The 15,086-nt window shown below is 42.6% G+C and overlaps 2 protein-coding genes across 3 annotated transcripts; both read right to left on the bottom strand.

Moving 5' to 3' along the window:
• Window positions 1-124: 124 nt before the first annotated feature.
• On the bottom strand, window positions 125-7,029 carry LOC131878749 (uncharacterized). Its single transcript, XM_059224861.1, has 3 exons — window positions 4,983-7,029; window positions 4,756-4,911; window positions 125-368 (listed from the first exon to the last, which is right to left on the bottom strand). The coding sequence occupies exons 1-3, from the start codon at window positions 6,507-6,509 to the stop codon at window positions 213-215; spliced, it is 1,839 nt and encodes a 612-aa protein (XP_059080844.1). The 5' UTR covers window positions 6,510-7,029; the 3' UTR covers window positions 125-212.
• Window positions 7,030-7,344: 315 nt separating this feature from the next.
• LOC131878747 (N-alpha-acetyltransferase 35, NatC auxiliary subunit-like) lies at window positions 7,345-14,478 on the bottom strand. Of its 2 annotated transcripts, XM_059224856.1 has the most exons (12): window positions 14,295-14,478; window positions 13,965-14,179; window positions 13,741-13,889; window positions 13,124-13,347; window positions 12,738-12,906; window positions 12,096-12,677; window positions 10,798-10,938; window positions 9,599-9,881; window positions 8,690-8,805; window positions 7,830-7,960; window positions 7,562-7,756; window positions 7,345-7,456 (listed from the first exon to the last, which is right to left on the bottom strand). In XM_059224856.1, exons 1-12 carry the CDS (start codon window positions 14,300-14,302, stop codon window positions 7,453-7,455), a joined length of 2,217 nt encoding a protein of 738 aa, XP_059080839.1. In that variant the 5' UTR covers window positions 14,303-14,478; the 3' UTR covers window positions 7,345-7,452. The 2 variants fall into 2 exon arrangements, with proteins under 2 accessions (XP_059080839.1, XP_059080838.1); XM_059224855.1 differs by having other exon boundaries at window positions 7,345-7,756; window positions 14,295-14,476.
• Window positions 14,479-15,086: the final 608 nt, after the last annotated feature.

Here is a 15,086-nt window from a genome sequence, read left to right as displayed (position 1 = left end):
GACTACAACGATTAAACACCTTTCAGCTTTCAGCGCAGAAGTCGTTGGCTTGCATTCAATACCCAAAAAGTGCATATACTACTGTCACTGTGTCTAGTTGTAAGAGAATAAATGATTTCAGACGTCGGTTAAAAATGATCTATGACATTTTAAGAGCCTATAAGTATTACTAAGTATGTATTTGAAAGCGTAATATCTGAAATCGAGCACTTTCAGACTGCAGCCGAGTGCCGAGGGTTCTTTACACTTATGTCCATTCCTCCATTGAGTTCGTCGCGGGTATTGAGCCCCCAAGGTAAAAGGGTCATCAATTCGTGTTGCCAGTATCCTTCTCGGCGTCCAAGTTCATCCATGGTTTGGTCAATAATCTAGAAAAATAAAGAGATTGGTCACGTCACGGTTAAAATTGGTCAATCGTGATGCTTTTAGGTTCTCAGCGGCACCTTTAAAATGAAACGTTTGTCACAAAGTAGACTTTTGAAGGCGCTAGCTGACTCGCCTTTTCCTGTCGTCCTTTCAATCGCCTCATAAATGCGAAGTTTCCGAGTTCTTTGTCAAAAAACGACCCTCATCTCAGTCCTCACAAAGCTCATTGTGGTGATAAAAGTTTGGTAAAATTATCCTTACAACGGCAAGTCTTGATTGATCAAGTGCGTTAGCCAGCCAAAACATTTAAAAAAATTCAATAAGAAACGTCTAATCATGAGCTCTACTGTGTCCTCCATTACGAAAGTGCAAGGAACCAAGTTGTCAACGGTGGAATTCGCGATAAGGCGACATGGAGCCTCATTAGTTACTTTAGATTGGTTCGTGTTTGCCAGCCTTTTGGGTCGCCAAGAGAGAACCCTGTCTCTTCTCTCCGAAAGAGACTTGGTGCTTTGATGGCAGACGATACAAGACTAGCAGCAGTCTTACAGGGATAACCGTATGTGTTGGGACACCTCAGGTCCAAGCAGTTTGAATTACCAGATCAACTTGTCCCCAATTGCTTGACATGTTTATGAATGCTTGGTCTTATATCAAAAATTGGTGACTAAAATATAATCCTCTAATGGCAAAGGTGTTCACCCTATGGAAGGACTCCGAGCCATTCTTAAACTCCACAATAAGAGAGTAAGGGCGGCTTTACATTAGGATGGAAAACCGAGATTGAATCCGGTTTGAGGATTGAAATAGGACTAGTGCTGGGGCGAGTCCAGCAGAGGACTCTAGTCTTTCACTGAACTTAAGTCGAACAAAAAGACTCAAACACCAAAAGCTCGCCCCAACACTAGCCCTACTTCAATCCTCAAACCGGATTCAATCTCGTTTTTTCCAACCTAGTGTAAAGCCGCCCTAAGTTGGCAAGAGATTGTCAATGATTTAAGTAAGCCTCTTTACGATTCCAAATGCAAAAAAAATCAAAAAGAAATCGGAATTTCTAGCCCAAAGATTATTGGCCACATTTTCCTCCGAATCTCAATGTGATAGACTTCACAATCTAGTTTGTTCAGTAGAAGAAAGTCAGAGCAATTAGTTTCAGTAGCATCAGCGGCCTAGAGTTATTTTTTCTCGAAGTTTTGGACGATTTGAATTAAGATGCCATGCGTGCCCCTTGCTAATCGGTTTTCAAGCGCCCAAGTGCTGGTATCAACGCAAAGCGTGGATTTTCCGAAAAAAAGTATTGTTTTCCCCTGCAAAACAAAACCCTTAATCTTATTAACCCTGACCTGAAACATATGGTTATCCCTGTATTTGAGGACTGGTTAGACTCCAAGAGACTCTTGAGAAAGATCAGACAGGTGTTCGAACATGCACTATTAATCAAGAAACTGTTTCATCGCAGTGAAGAAAGAACATTTTGAATTAGTTTCTGGCAGACTATAACTGTCAATGAAACCTGTCAAGAATTTAGAGCAACCGGTGCATGTTAGTTGAGGGAAAACGTAAAAAAACGAAAAAAATATCAAGGATCTGTAGTGCAAGACTCGGCGACCAGTGATCCTCAATCCATGTGGACCCTGCAGATGATGAGTTTGCCACTTGTAAGCAAATACAACAGTTCTTTGGTGGCTTTAAAGTGTGGGTCTTTGAGTATGTAAAGTCACACCCATTTTCATGGTCCTTGCTTTCATATTTATTGCATTGTTGCCGACTCTAACTTCTGCTTCCTCGACAAGTGAGTCAACAAAACGAAGGTTTACAAGTGGCACTGGTTATTGCGCAAACAGTCGATACGAACGTATTCCCTAACAAAAGCTGGCTATTGTTTCGAGAAATATTTGAGCAACAATTTAGGTAATTAAAACTCTAAAGTGATTTGATTTCAAGGTTTATGATTCAAAGTAATATCTCATTCAATACCACCAGATTGGGCCTCTGGAAAGCAAAGAGCTCAGAGAGGGAAGTTCACGTTCAATGCTCAATCTTTGTATTTCCTCAGTAATATCAGATTGAGTTCATGCGCTCCACTACACGATCTAGCTTTCAATTAAAAAAATTGATTCGAGAGCACCTTCAAACTCTCATTTATCCAAACTAATTACATCAATCAATTCCCCTCCCTCTCTTTTTTCTCGGGCTCCCTTATAGCATGTTTTAAGTCAGATTTGGACAATTTTTTGATCAAAATTTCCGATCAAATCTATACTCAAGAGCTTACCAGATCTGCCAACTCTAATTCGTTGGTGGATCAGATATTATAACAATATATAACAGTAATATAAATAAGTTTGGATCTTGAATTGCTGAGAATTTCATTTCCAGCAGCAGTAAAGAATCTATTACAAGTTTGAAGTAATTCTTCGCCGGGGTAAAAGGTTAGCACAAAAGTTTAACTAAATCACTACTTTTCCAAGGCCAACCATTTTCGATTGCAAGTTCCTTTCAGCCATTTTGTCAAGACATGTTGGATGATTTTGAGCCTAGGAGTCCAGGGTGTGCTGCAAGTTTGCGCCAAATTTCAGGGCAGTAATACCGAAATGTCTTTTTCTATATATTTCATTACATCTCAAAATGGTGTAATCATAACGACAAAAAATCCCAAAATTACTCGTTCCTTTTTTCCCCGACTTCCAAAGAGACCTTTACATTTTGGTGTCTCTCTTCGCGACTGAGGGAAGTTTGAGTTTTTTTGGCAAACCTTCCCAGAGACTGACAAAAAAATTGGATAGCAGGTCAGGGTAAAAATTTGTGCTCGGCTCTTGGCGATATTGAAGATTTGAATCTTGCATTTGCATTGATTTTTTTTTCGAGTTGGTTTTTCACGGGCTTTTCTAAACTCTACAGGAAATGTAGTCCCCAGTATTATTAAAATGAAAGGTTATAATTCGTCTATTTATTACCTTTCAATCTTTATATGATATTTGGTCTACCAACGAATTTGAGTTGGATGATTATTGGTCAAGTATCTGTCAACACGGTTAGTCTCTTTAATTGAGTACTTTTATAGTAAATGTGACTCAGAGCACAATCGTAATTTAGTTGGCTGACAGGAAGTCATCCTCTGCTTGAAAATGTTAAACTAAATTTCTCAACTTTGCAGATAAAGTGTATTTACTTATATTAACCATTGAGGTACAACTCCTTCCGGTTGTTAGAGAGTTTTTGCCTTCTTGCAAATATTTGCCCCTTGGGTTGCTTTTCACTTATCTATATTTTGCAAATTCATTTTATGGGCCAGATATGGAAAAGTATAGCTATGATCAAGCAACAGTCCTGAAAAGAGTGACCTACAATTAACGCCATTCCTTGTTTCAGAGGAATAGTTGAGTAATGAATAACTCATTTTGGTCGAAGTAATTGGAACTGTAATCTGTTCCATCTTTTTAACAGCCCTGAAGATTACATGAGTTTGGCCGGGTCTAATCATTATTGTAATTCAATGATCATTTACAATCGAGCCTCACTTCCGAAAGAACTATTTGGGTAACTTAACAACACTTTTGAACAAAAACCTGAGAAATGAAGAGTTGGATTGACTTTGTTGTGATAGATGGTCGCTTCGACGGGTGAGCAAACAAAGGCCTGGTCAAACCCTACCATTAAGACGATGGGAGTCGTGTCGAAGGTTCATTAAGGCTGTCATGAGGAAATATCAGGTCAATTAGAGGCCACAGCTCTCCTTAGGCATTGATTCCTTACTCCTCAGCTCGACTGGGTGTTGGTGCGAAACACAAGCTTATTATATCAAATAAAAAAAAACGCAAATCGAATCAAATATGTGAAAACAGTCCTCTTAATAAGCACTTGATATGCTTCAATATTCTAGGATAATAGTTTAATCTTTCAACCATCAAACGATGGTTCTTTTCTTGAAAGTGTAGCAGAGGACTAAGACGGAGTGAAAGAAATGGTGAAAGGAAAAACGAAGCCTCCTAAGAAGTTATGGTCTGAGAGACGAGCCTGACGAAGCTCATTACAAAAATTGGACATGCCTCACGTGAGGCATTAGAGACCCGAAGAAAGTCTGGAGGACATGATTAGGGAGGCACAAATTGATTCACTGATCGGTTTGTTTAACCCGAGCGCTGGGCTGTCAGAACGTACGAGGAAAGCAGAAAGGGTCCGTCCAGGAAATGGGCAACCTTGACGAAGCGAATAGATAACTTTGGGTGCTTCCTTCAATATTTAGGCAGCAAACTTCAGCCGACACCAAGGTCAACGAAGACCATCTCCATCAAGACCAAAGAGAGCAGGGACAAAGACACCATGAATTGTAAAGCAAGGAGGAAAAAATGTTGTTGAGGACGAGTGCCAACGTGAACGAGTTCTAACCTGCATCCTCCAAAAAATATATCCACAGTCCAGAGCAAAATGTTTGCCCAGGGGCGTTGATTGTAACTCAATCTCCCTTCGATGTCCGTAATGCCTCTGTCGTAGGGTCTGATCGGTCTTTCCCACATATTGCTTTTTACATTTTCCACAAGTAACCTTGAACAAGAACATAAGCAACATTTGTTTTCAAGTTTCAACAACTTGGTGTTAGGGTGAAGGTAACTCACCAAATAAACCACGTTGGGACTGTCACATGTGACACTAGTCATGAAGCGGTAGACCTTTCCTGTCATGGTGGACTTGAATACACTTCCTTCAATGAATAATTCGCAAGTGATACACGTCTTCCGACCGCACTTCCGACATCCCGGTGGCAAACTGACGGGCAAAGCTTGGCTGGTGGCTTTAGGACTGACGGGTGGTGAGATGTGGGGGTTGTAAGGTGGGGGTCTTAAAGGAAGTGTGGCGGTATCTCCTGCCCCGTTCAGGCTCTCTGTATCAGAGAAATCGGTTTGTTGGGGCGGATGAGGCAGGTGCTTGGGAGCCGTGGCTCTGCTCAAAGAGGGTGGTGCACTTCGGCCGCGTTGGAATGTTCCGGATCGACTATTGGATCGAGACCTGGCAGGAGTAGAGTCGCACCACTGGCGAATGGCATCGCAAGTGAACTTGCATTGGTTAAAGTTCCACAATTGGCCCAGGATTGAGACCACCATGAGCAAAAGTGGGGTTAAATACAGAGTGAGGCGGCTTCTAAATGCTTGCACTATAGTGTTCTCTTGCGTGAGGAACATCACCTCCCCAACATCTTGAAAATGATAGTTGACGGACGGCTGAGGTTTGAACAAGCACAACTCCAGTAAAAGAATGTAAGGTATCAGTAAGAGGAGTGACACCAAAAAAAATGCAATGTGGGTGTTTCGAACACGTTTGAGCAGACTTTCATGGTTGATTTTTACCCGCTCTAAGTCGCTGGACATGTGATCTTTGGGTCGAACTCCGGCATAGCTGTAGCTTCGAATCCTGATTCCATCGGGACATTGGTCACTCTTCGTATGCCCGGAAGGAGAGTATAAAGAGGCGTAAGCGAACAATATCGCTTCCCAGGACCCATCCGACATCAGTTTGAAGACCATTACATGGATAGTATATAACGTCAGGGCCATTAGTGCCGTGTAAAATGGTGCAATGGCAAACATGACCGAGCCCAGAATGATTCTGTAGAGACAGCAGAAGATGTGCACAAACAAGGCTGACATGAAAAGGCCAGGTCGATTGGCATCCCATCGCTCTTCGTTGTAGAACAACATGGTAACCACTAGAGATCCAAAACTGGAGACCAGGCTGATGCTATGGATGAGCCCCCGGAACCACGGCCAAGACCAGAGGGCATGTTCGTCAAATATCACAATCATATCCTGCGTATGAATGCCATGAAGTATGAGGTTGACTTGTAGAATGAGTTGAGGTCCGGATTCGAACAAGCCTTCAAAGATCGTGGCCAAGGCCCTCATGGATAGGAGGAAGAACTTTTGCTTGGACATGCCATCGCCGCGTTGCCATTGTCCAACTTTGACCGAAAAGGCCGCAAATATGAATCCAGTGAGCGAAAAGATCAAGGTGAGAGTGGCCCAAAAAGGGTGTAACTGTACGAACAAGAACACTGCATGGATCAGATCCAAGATGAAATCCAACAATCCCAAAGCACATCGGAAGATCACATAACACTTGAATTGAGTACACGTTGTAGAAGGCATCTTGACTATGAAGATGCATGCATGTGTGGTGTGGTATGTAGCATCAAATATAAAGAAAATAATCACTGTGGTTAGTAAACTTTACAAACCTATGCCGTTCTAGGTCACTTTAGGCCGCTGGTGTGAATTTGTGTACGATTCCTGCTGTTTCATGGTTGTGCATTGTGAAAGAGTTAAAATGCTAAATGGACTATTATGGTAAAAGGCCAGTGAACTAGTCCTGTGAGAGAGACTCACAGGACACCACGAGCGACGAAACGAAACGTGGATGAAACAAGACCGAGCCCAACTCGGCTTTTTAAATTCCTCTGGCAGGCAGCCAAAGACAATGTCAGGTATCCTTGAACACCTAATTTTGACCAAGCCCTAGTAGCACCTTTGAAATGTCACCACAAAGGCCAAACAACGCCCTTGATCGACAGATTTGGCCTAAATCCGGCCAATAATCAACGCCTCTTTGAGGGTATGGAAGTTAAAGATACAAAAGAACGATTTTGAATTTGGAGCACGGAGTATTGATTGGTCGAGCTCAATTTACACCGACCAATCACAACACAGAACTGAATTGGCGGGAAAACTTGAATTTGAAGTTTCTGCCCAGCTAGGGAGAAAGAGATGTTGTTTGTTCTAGTTTGGCCTAAAAGGTCGACCGGGTGACGTCAGTAAGGATTTGTGCATCAAAACTCCCGCGGGATTGCCCACCACCCACTTCTAGGGTCTCCGAAACTCGCGAGGAAAGTTTAACAACAGAATTTTTGTTGCACACCCGAGCAAGAGGTTGCAAATTTGAGAGAGCTCCCTGGGAACGCTTCTAGAATGTAATCGTATCAGGAAGTTTACTGGGGGTTTCAAATGACATTTATTTCTTAACAAAGAGAGAGACAGAGAGAGATCTGAGAGAGATACCAGACTTAGCAATAACCTAACGAGAGATGTATGTGGATCAGGTAATTTTAACAGAGGGAAATGTGGAGTTGGTGGTGAAGTCGAAACTGACGTTTCGAGAGCTATCACGGGAGAGGATCCCTGCCACTACGCAGTTGTTCTTGCATATTGACACCAACGAGGCCACGTCCTCGGCATTGCCCAAATTCTGACCCACGGACGAGTTCAACGTGGACGCAGGCACCAAGGACGTGAGTATTGTCTCGAAAATTTGGCGAGACCTCAGGAAGTCTTTTGAGGCGGCTAGGAGGAGCTCTGACGATGGAGATTTGGCAGTGTGGTCATGCACTTCAAGAAATTGACTGAAAAGGGGATTTGGTTTTCGTTTTTAGAGGATGAAGGTTGAATCTCACTTTTTTCGGCATTTTTCCTTACCCATAGGGCATGATTGGAGGCGTAAATAGAGATGCAAATGGGAGGAAGCGATGCTCGTACCTCACAGCCTCGTTGTCGAATGTAGGATCTGGGACTAGGATTTTCGACTCTTTCTTTAAGGCCACCATTAACTGAATTTGGGAGAGGGAAGAAAGTAGGCTGATGAATGCACAATCACATAAAAAATAAAAGGGCTCTTTAAAGTTTCAGCGATAAAGAACTCGGCACGATCATTAGAGCTGCAAACTCTAACGAATAAATGCATTTGGAATTGAAAAACTCTATCCTGGCTTTTTACGATATCCTTGACAGGGCTGTTCCTTGAAAAGTTCGCTCAAGTGGGCAACCGTTTTGCAAGTTTTAACACTCATAAATGTTGATCAAGGCTCCTATCCACGCATTCAGCCTTGAAAGGAAAGTACAGCCATTTCCCGCACACTTCTTAAAAGTTGAACAACTCTCATGATTTCCTCCAATTTCACTTCAAAAGATCACAGCAGCGGAGAAAAAAAGAACTCGCGATCCAGGACTCACTATCTGGCCCGTGAGGAACCTAATAAGGACCTTTGTTCCACTCTCAAATGCAGTACCATGGTCATTTCTTGGCTTAAAAAACAACTTTCTCATTCTAACAGAAAGGACCAAAAAACGCTCTAAAAAGTCTTACTCTTTCTTCAACCTTATGCCTGCATTAGAGAATCGAGGCCCACCACATCAACGGGGGTGTTTGTGAGCACATTGAATGTTGTAAAAACATTAACTTGTAGTTGCACTCTGTAAACTCAAGCTCCGCCCAACCACTTTCTAAGTGCTTTTCCTAATTGAGTTGCATATCTTGAGAGTATCGTACCAAAACGAACCTTAAAGTATCCTGCGCAAAGCGAAGCTTTTCCTTGAAATAGGGTGATCTCCTTGGAATAGGGCCTTGGAGTTGCCTTCTTCTTGTTGGCATTCTTGACTTTCTTCTTATTTTTGCCTGTAAGATAGTAAAAAAACACGGAGAATGAGTAAAGTTTGGTGGTTAAAAAGGCGAGGGGAAAAACGATACCCTGCAGTTGACACCATAGTAGGTAGCAGTTCACCAGAGCAGAATGATAACCTGGGGAGTCAACTGAGAAGGCTCCTTGAACCTTGATTTATCGCTCGCCAAGAGTCTTTGGTAGGAAGATACAAAGTTTTTCTTTCGTCGTGGGAATTTATCTGCCTTCCAATCTTAAGTGCTTTGGCAAAGTCATAAACATCAACATACATGACGAGATTCCATTTTGAGCCGAGCTAAGACATCCTTGGGTGGGCTTTTCCATTACAATCTCACATGGGCTTGTACAGGAACTTTCAAGTCAATTTCAAGTCGGTGGCAATCTAAATGATTGACCTTTATGGCACAAACTATGCACTTCGGGAGCGACTTCCTTACCATACACAAGGTTATGGGGCCATAATTTGACTGTCATGTTCTATTCTTTGAGCAAATTAATGAGCTGTGATAATTTATAGCTCGTTCTATAAATATTACAATACGAATGCACTGGTTTCATGACCTTGAAACTAGAAGATAATAGCAACATTTGTAGCATACATATTCGCAAAGCCTCAGCGGCCTTGAAAAGGCTCGCTGTCACTCGTGTCAATCCTTGGCACGGCAATGTTTCCCAGAGAAAATGTTCACCTCAATTCAACCAACCAACGTGTCGCTTAAGACAATGCTTCGCATGTTGTCACTTTTGCCCGGGGTCCATTGAGCTTGTTTATTGTGATTGCTTGCTTACCGGCGTTCCGGAGGGACTCTGCCAACTGTTCGTGTTCCACTAAGTTCGTGTCGGCACGATGAAGACAAGTGATCAACCAGGGAAATAAAAGCTCGTACAAGTACCAATAGAGATATGGGTATTCATGCGTGGAGTAGAGCTCCAATTCAAAGCCGGACAAAAGGTAACGGACCATTAAACGGAGCACGTGGTAAAGGAGCCAAGTGCTGAAGAACAGCATATGGGGACGAGGACCATCGCCGGACTGCGACATCGAATTTAGCATGTCATCCAACTTGTCAGACTGAAAGTGAAGAAACAAAGAACATGTTAGATATGTATTCTTATTCATTGCAGAAGTATTCTCTCGCTTGAATGACACGGGTAACCGAGAGGAAGAGCTCGCAAATATATTCATAACTTGTGCACGCCTCATAAATGCTCTTGGCATTAGTAAATTAAATCTCGTCACCGCCGAGCCCATACAAAAACCAGCAAAGCTCAACGAGTCATAAGGAAAGGAAAAGAATGGGATTTGGCACACAAGAAACACACGTTTCTTTACTTCGACTCGGATTAAGAACCACCTGCCTTGAGGTCTAGTTTTAGGTCTATTCAAACTAATCTGGACAACCAAACTCATCCTTGCCAACCATTAGCATTCATATGGTTAATGGAATAAAATGAGAGAGAAAGAAAAGTACAACAGAGAAATCCTCGAGAGGTCCATTAACATCAATGATTCTTTCTCTCCGTACAAACAGGTCTCTTAACTATATTAAAGGGGTCTGAGCCCTCTCAGGACTCAGTTTTGCTCCATCATGTTTGAAATTTCCCTCATTTGAATATGAGAACAGAAGCCAAGGATATGAAGATTTATAGCAAACTAGTGGTAGCTAGTGTGCATCCAAGATTTATGAAGCTATTCTTAAGACACATTAGCTGAGCTTCAACATACACTGGAGCAGTAAGAAATAGAAGCTACTCTTCGCCTTTGAATCACCAAGAATTGTTGCAAATTTGCATTTCAATGAATTAAAAATGAGCCCTCGACCGTCTGTGCGAAAGCTTCATTTCCATCTTCAGTAACCGCTCCAATGAATTTCATCAACGACGCATGTCAACCAAAAGCGGACTTTCATTAAACGAGGGCCATATAAACCAAATGCAAAGACGACGCGGAGGTTTTCCCATGTGACTTAGGATCCCTTTGGACTTACCACTTCTTGGATGGCTGCGAATTCCTCCAGTAACGTTGCAATTTTGTCTCTTCGCCGGGCTTGATTGTGTCCAAAAGTTTGCAGAAGCAGGCCCATGGGACGACAACACTGATTAAAGAAGCTGTCCACGCTATTCTTGATCTGGAACGAGGGCACAAAAAAGAGCAACTCATTGTGTTCACTTTCAATTTCGACTTGGATGGAAACAAACATCTTCAGTTCTCTGCGGTGAATGTGAATGATGCTTATTATACGCTTTTCATTATAACAACAACAAAGAAGATAATTGTTTCAATACGATCAAGCATACGTTCATTTATGCATTTTCCTAGCGTTTTCGTATTCATCTATTGAACACATTTCGTATGCCTGCTACTATTGACGAGATCGAGAAAAGCAGCTGTTAAAATCTTTCAAAATGTATTCTTTGTATTTTGTGACTTGCTAAAATCCGACTTTCATTCGCTTTTACTTAGAAATGATATTGACAGTGATATAAAAAAAGAGCACATTTGACTCGAAAGATATTTAACCTGGTAACATTAAACATTAAACCTTCTTCGAAGGTTTGGGGATAGATATTTGTCGGATTTCCTTATTTTTTACCCTTCTGATGGATATTTTCTTTCTTTCTCGACTTCCTGTGAACTAGCTTGATAACTCAAATGTATCAACATGTTGTTTTCATCAAATGGGGGATTCACAACTTTTTGTTTCAACCTTACCAAGGACCAACTATGATTCATGCTAGAGGTGGATGAAAATTGCAGCCTTTGACAGAAATTGCGGTGTCGGAAGCACAAATTGTAAAAATATTTAAACGCTTAATGCCATTAAGAGACTATTTGCTTTTCATCTGGGTATCAAGAGTTTAGAAAAACAACCTTACTCCATTGCAATTCGGCCCGATGCCCCCTTGACTTTTCTTTTTTTTATTGTTGGGGGCTAGAAACGATGCCGGTCATCACATTGTCCCATTTTTCCAAGATTGGTTCTTCTTCTGTCTGTACGGTTAGTGTCTAAAAGTCAGGGAGAAGCATCGACCGATGACCTCTCTTATGCTAGGAAAGTGCGCTCATCACTAAACGATATCTCCTTCCAAAGATCAACTTCCAGCAACAGGGTTTGAACCCACGACACCTGGGGAAAAAACCTTGTCTGGTTCTCGCTGCCTCCTAGAACGCTAGTCACTCTAAGGGTTCTTTTATACTAAAAAAAAAGCTTTGGCAGTTTGGTCGAGTTATTCGTGGCTTAAAAAAACTAAGCTTTGTAAAACCAAGCAGAAACTGGTAACTTACTTCTATAGTATTAAATGGCGGGTAGCTCGTAGAAGTTAATGCGGGAGGCGCGATGAATGCCCTACACGCATCCTTGAGCAGATCTTGGAACAAAGGCACATTCTTCTTGTCTACGGGACACGTCACTCCTGGTACCTGGGACATCATGTACAATGGCTGATACAGCAATTGTAACATTGACCTAGACACTACACACGTGGGATGAGCACTAAAATTGATGAAAAATTCCAGGACCGTCGGGAAGGTGTTCAATTGTGTCACATTCGTGGCTTCCAAGAGGTGCTCAGCAGTCCGTTGGAAGAATTGCACGGCGGCTTCATTCGACTTGATCTCAGTATATCGGGGGAAAGTCGGGGGTAGAAGACGCTGATTGGCTAATCTCTCAAAGCCGATGGGATTCTCTTTCGAGATATCAACTTGAGTGCCCAAGTGAGTGGAAGAGGCCATGGTTTTAACTTGCTCCAAGGCACTGGACAATTGACGCTGACCTTCTGGGATATCTTGTTTGACCAAGGAGATCAGCGCGAGGTAGAACATGCGGCAAAATCGTATCCGCGCGAATAAGGCACTGGCCATGGCGTGCTGAAACAATAACACGTTCAAGACGAAGGGATGATCAAGACATGGCTATTTCACACCGACCTCTTTTGATTGTTGGGCATCGGTTTTTGACTTGGTATTGCGAAGAACGCGTTGGAGGTCGTCTTCCACTTCGCGAAGCATGGATCCCGCCTTAAGTGGACTGATGTCTTCACAAAGCTTGAAATTGTAGACCAGGGGCTGAAAGTCTTCTTCCTCGTAGACAGAGCCTCTGCAAAATATTCAAGGCATTTCTAGCACAAGTTTTCAGTTCCATCAGCTTCAAATGCATAAGAATGCATGATGGAGATACTGCAGAGTATCAACTTGAGCAACTTATCACAGTAGGTTTCCCATCAAATAATACCAAGTATACCGACATTGTGCAATCATCGATACACTCAACTTGGCTTAACAGTATCGATTAGGACATGAGAAACTGCCTTTACCTAGACAAAATGTCCCGAATCACGTCGATGAGTTTCAAGGTTAAGATGGAAGAGGCCTTGATAATCGGGTCGTCGATCTCGTATGGTGAGTGCAAGTAGAGATTGGTAAATACAGTTTGAGCCAAGGAGTGCCCCTCTAACCAAGTCACCAAACAAGCTAAAGTGTGGTCGATGATGGCAATTTGATGGGCTGACTCAATCGCCCGCAATTGAAGGTAGCCCGACTGAAATCAATCATAAAGAAATTCATCATTTCCAACCCATCAATCATTTTTTAAACTTTGCCTCATTGAGATAACCGTTCGAAATGAATGAAACACCAATTTTATCTCAAAAAACCAATTACCAATTTTGGATCGAGCCAGGGGATTTTTCACATATTGAACTCAAAATGAACGATTTGGCACTGACCCATGTTTATCTTACCATCATCTGACTTGGCTTTTCCCATTCTACACTTCCTCTACTCAAGTAGAGGATGAGATTCTCGTTAATTTTATGCCAAATAAAGCCCAATTTCGGCGAGAGATAATGGTTATTAATGAATTGGATGAGATCAAATGAACCTTCCCCCGGGCGTCCCTTTTTTCTCTGCCCCTGGGGCTGATCTTACTTACCTCTTTAGCCGTGTGAAAGGAATGAGGTTTGCGATTCTGCCGATTGCACAGCATGCCTGCGTCCATTTTGGGGTCCATCATTTCAATGGCCGACATGGCCTCAAATAAGCCGAACATGTCATCGTGCAAAAGTTCGCCCAAGACCAGCTCTGAAATGTACAAAGGCCACATAGCATGATGGCTGGCTCCATGGTGAAGGACACCTATCCAATCGAGCCTCGAACCTTTGGTGGCTTCCAGAAACGGTTGAGTAATCTCACGCCATTGATATAGATCGGTTAGGGGCGGTCCCGGACCACCTAGACGTCCACTGCCCGCGGCACATCGCCCGTTACTGAGACTCAGGGTGGGTGCGGGTTCCGATGCCGAGTGGGATAGGTCCAAGGGGGAAGTGGGGGCCGTTAAGGGCGGAGGTTGAGCGGTTGAACTCGGACAAGGCCTAGAACATGGAAGGAAAGGGACAGCCATTTAGTCATTCAGAGGTCGTTCAGACAGACACACAAACATATTCCGAATGGATCGGTAATGATGGGCGGTGACCCCGGAATGCTTACCCTTCCATGTCGCTAATCCAGTGGACAATGAGGCGTGGGGCGGGTGTGGACCGGGTGGGGAGGCGGACCTTCGAGCGCAAGCAACCTAGGACATCAAGTCGCTCCTGAGTGCTAAACTGCTAACTTCAAGTTCGAGCACACACACACACACACACGCATACACGCACTCTCTCAAATTCAGACTTCGACTCGGGATTCGTTTTTCTCCTAGCTATTGAATTTAGGTTGCGTGGTATGACTAGGCACGGACTTTTAGAAATATGGACTGCCAACGAGCTTCCCGGCAAATCGGCCTGCTCTTGGTCATAGCCACTTTGAGCCACTTTTCGAATTAAAGTAATGAAATAAGAAACGTAGATCTCTTTAACTAACGGTAGGTCAATTTTATATTATTTACATGCAAAGTCGATCGTTTCAAAGTTATGTTGTCCAAAGCTTATGTAGCTGACCAAGTGCAGGCCGAAAATTCAAATTTTATGGAGTGTTTACTACATAACTTTGAACATGTCTCCTGTGTTCCCCAAGCATAAGTTTGGGCTCAAACTTGGCTTAGTTCATCTATTCAACAAGATCATGTGGTCGTATGAAGTGCTTATTTAAAATAAGATGAGCGGTTTAGGAGATGGGGTATTTTTTGCTTCCGTTTGCAGTCCATATCTCTAAAAGTCCGTGGATTAGGTCAAAGCTGATAAACTTTCCGGTGGATAATTGATTGATAAGTAAGTAGTTAGGATATCCCAGTTTTAGCAAAACAAAAATTGGCAATGATTATTTTATAGTGCATTTCAAATG

Source organism: Tigriopus californicus, chromosome 4 (genome assembly GCF_007210705.1).
Source record: "Tigriopus californicus strain San Diego chromosome 4, Tcal_SD_v2.1, whole genome shotgun sequence".
NCBI classification, from domain to species: Eukaryota; Metazoa; Arthropoda; class Copepoda; order Harpacticoida; family Harpacticidae; genus Tigriopus; species Tigriopus californicus.
The sequence above is the reverse complement of the archived record's forward strand: the minus strand, read 5'-3'. Positions and strand labels throughout refer to the sequence as shown.

Excerpts from the sequence above, each read along its gene's own strand:
- LOC131878747 (XM_059224855.1), bottom strand. Across the intron at positions 13,890-13,964 it reads GTTTCTGGAAGCCACCAAAG|AGCTGGTCTTGGGCGAACTT; the intron begins GTTCGAGGCTCG and ends TGTACATTTCAG. Across the intron at positions 13,348-13,740 it reads CCTTTCACACGGCTAAAGAG|TCGGGCTACCTTCAATTGCG; the intron begins GTAAGTAAGATC and ends GATTGATTTCAG.
- LOC131878749 (XM_059224861.1), bottom strand. The coding sequence starts at position 6,509 with ATGCCTTCTACAACGTGTACTCAATTCAAGTGTTATGTGATCTTCCGA. Across the intron at positions 4,912-4,982 it reads GTCCCAACGTGGTTTATTTG|GTTACTTGTGGAAAATGTAA; the intron begins GTGAGTTACCTT and ends TTCTTGTTCAAG. Across the intron at positions 369-4,755 it reads ATATTTTTTGGAGGATGCAG|ATTATTGACCAAACCATGGA; the intron begins GTTAGAACTCGT and ends TTATTTTTCTAG.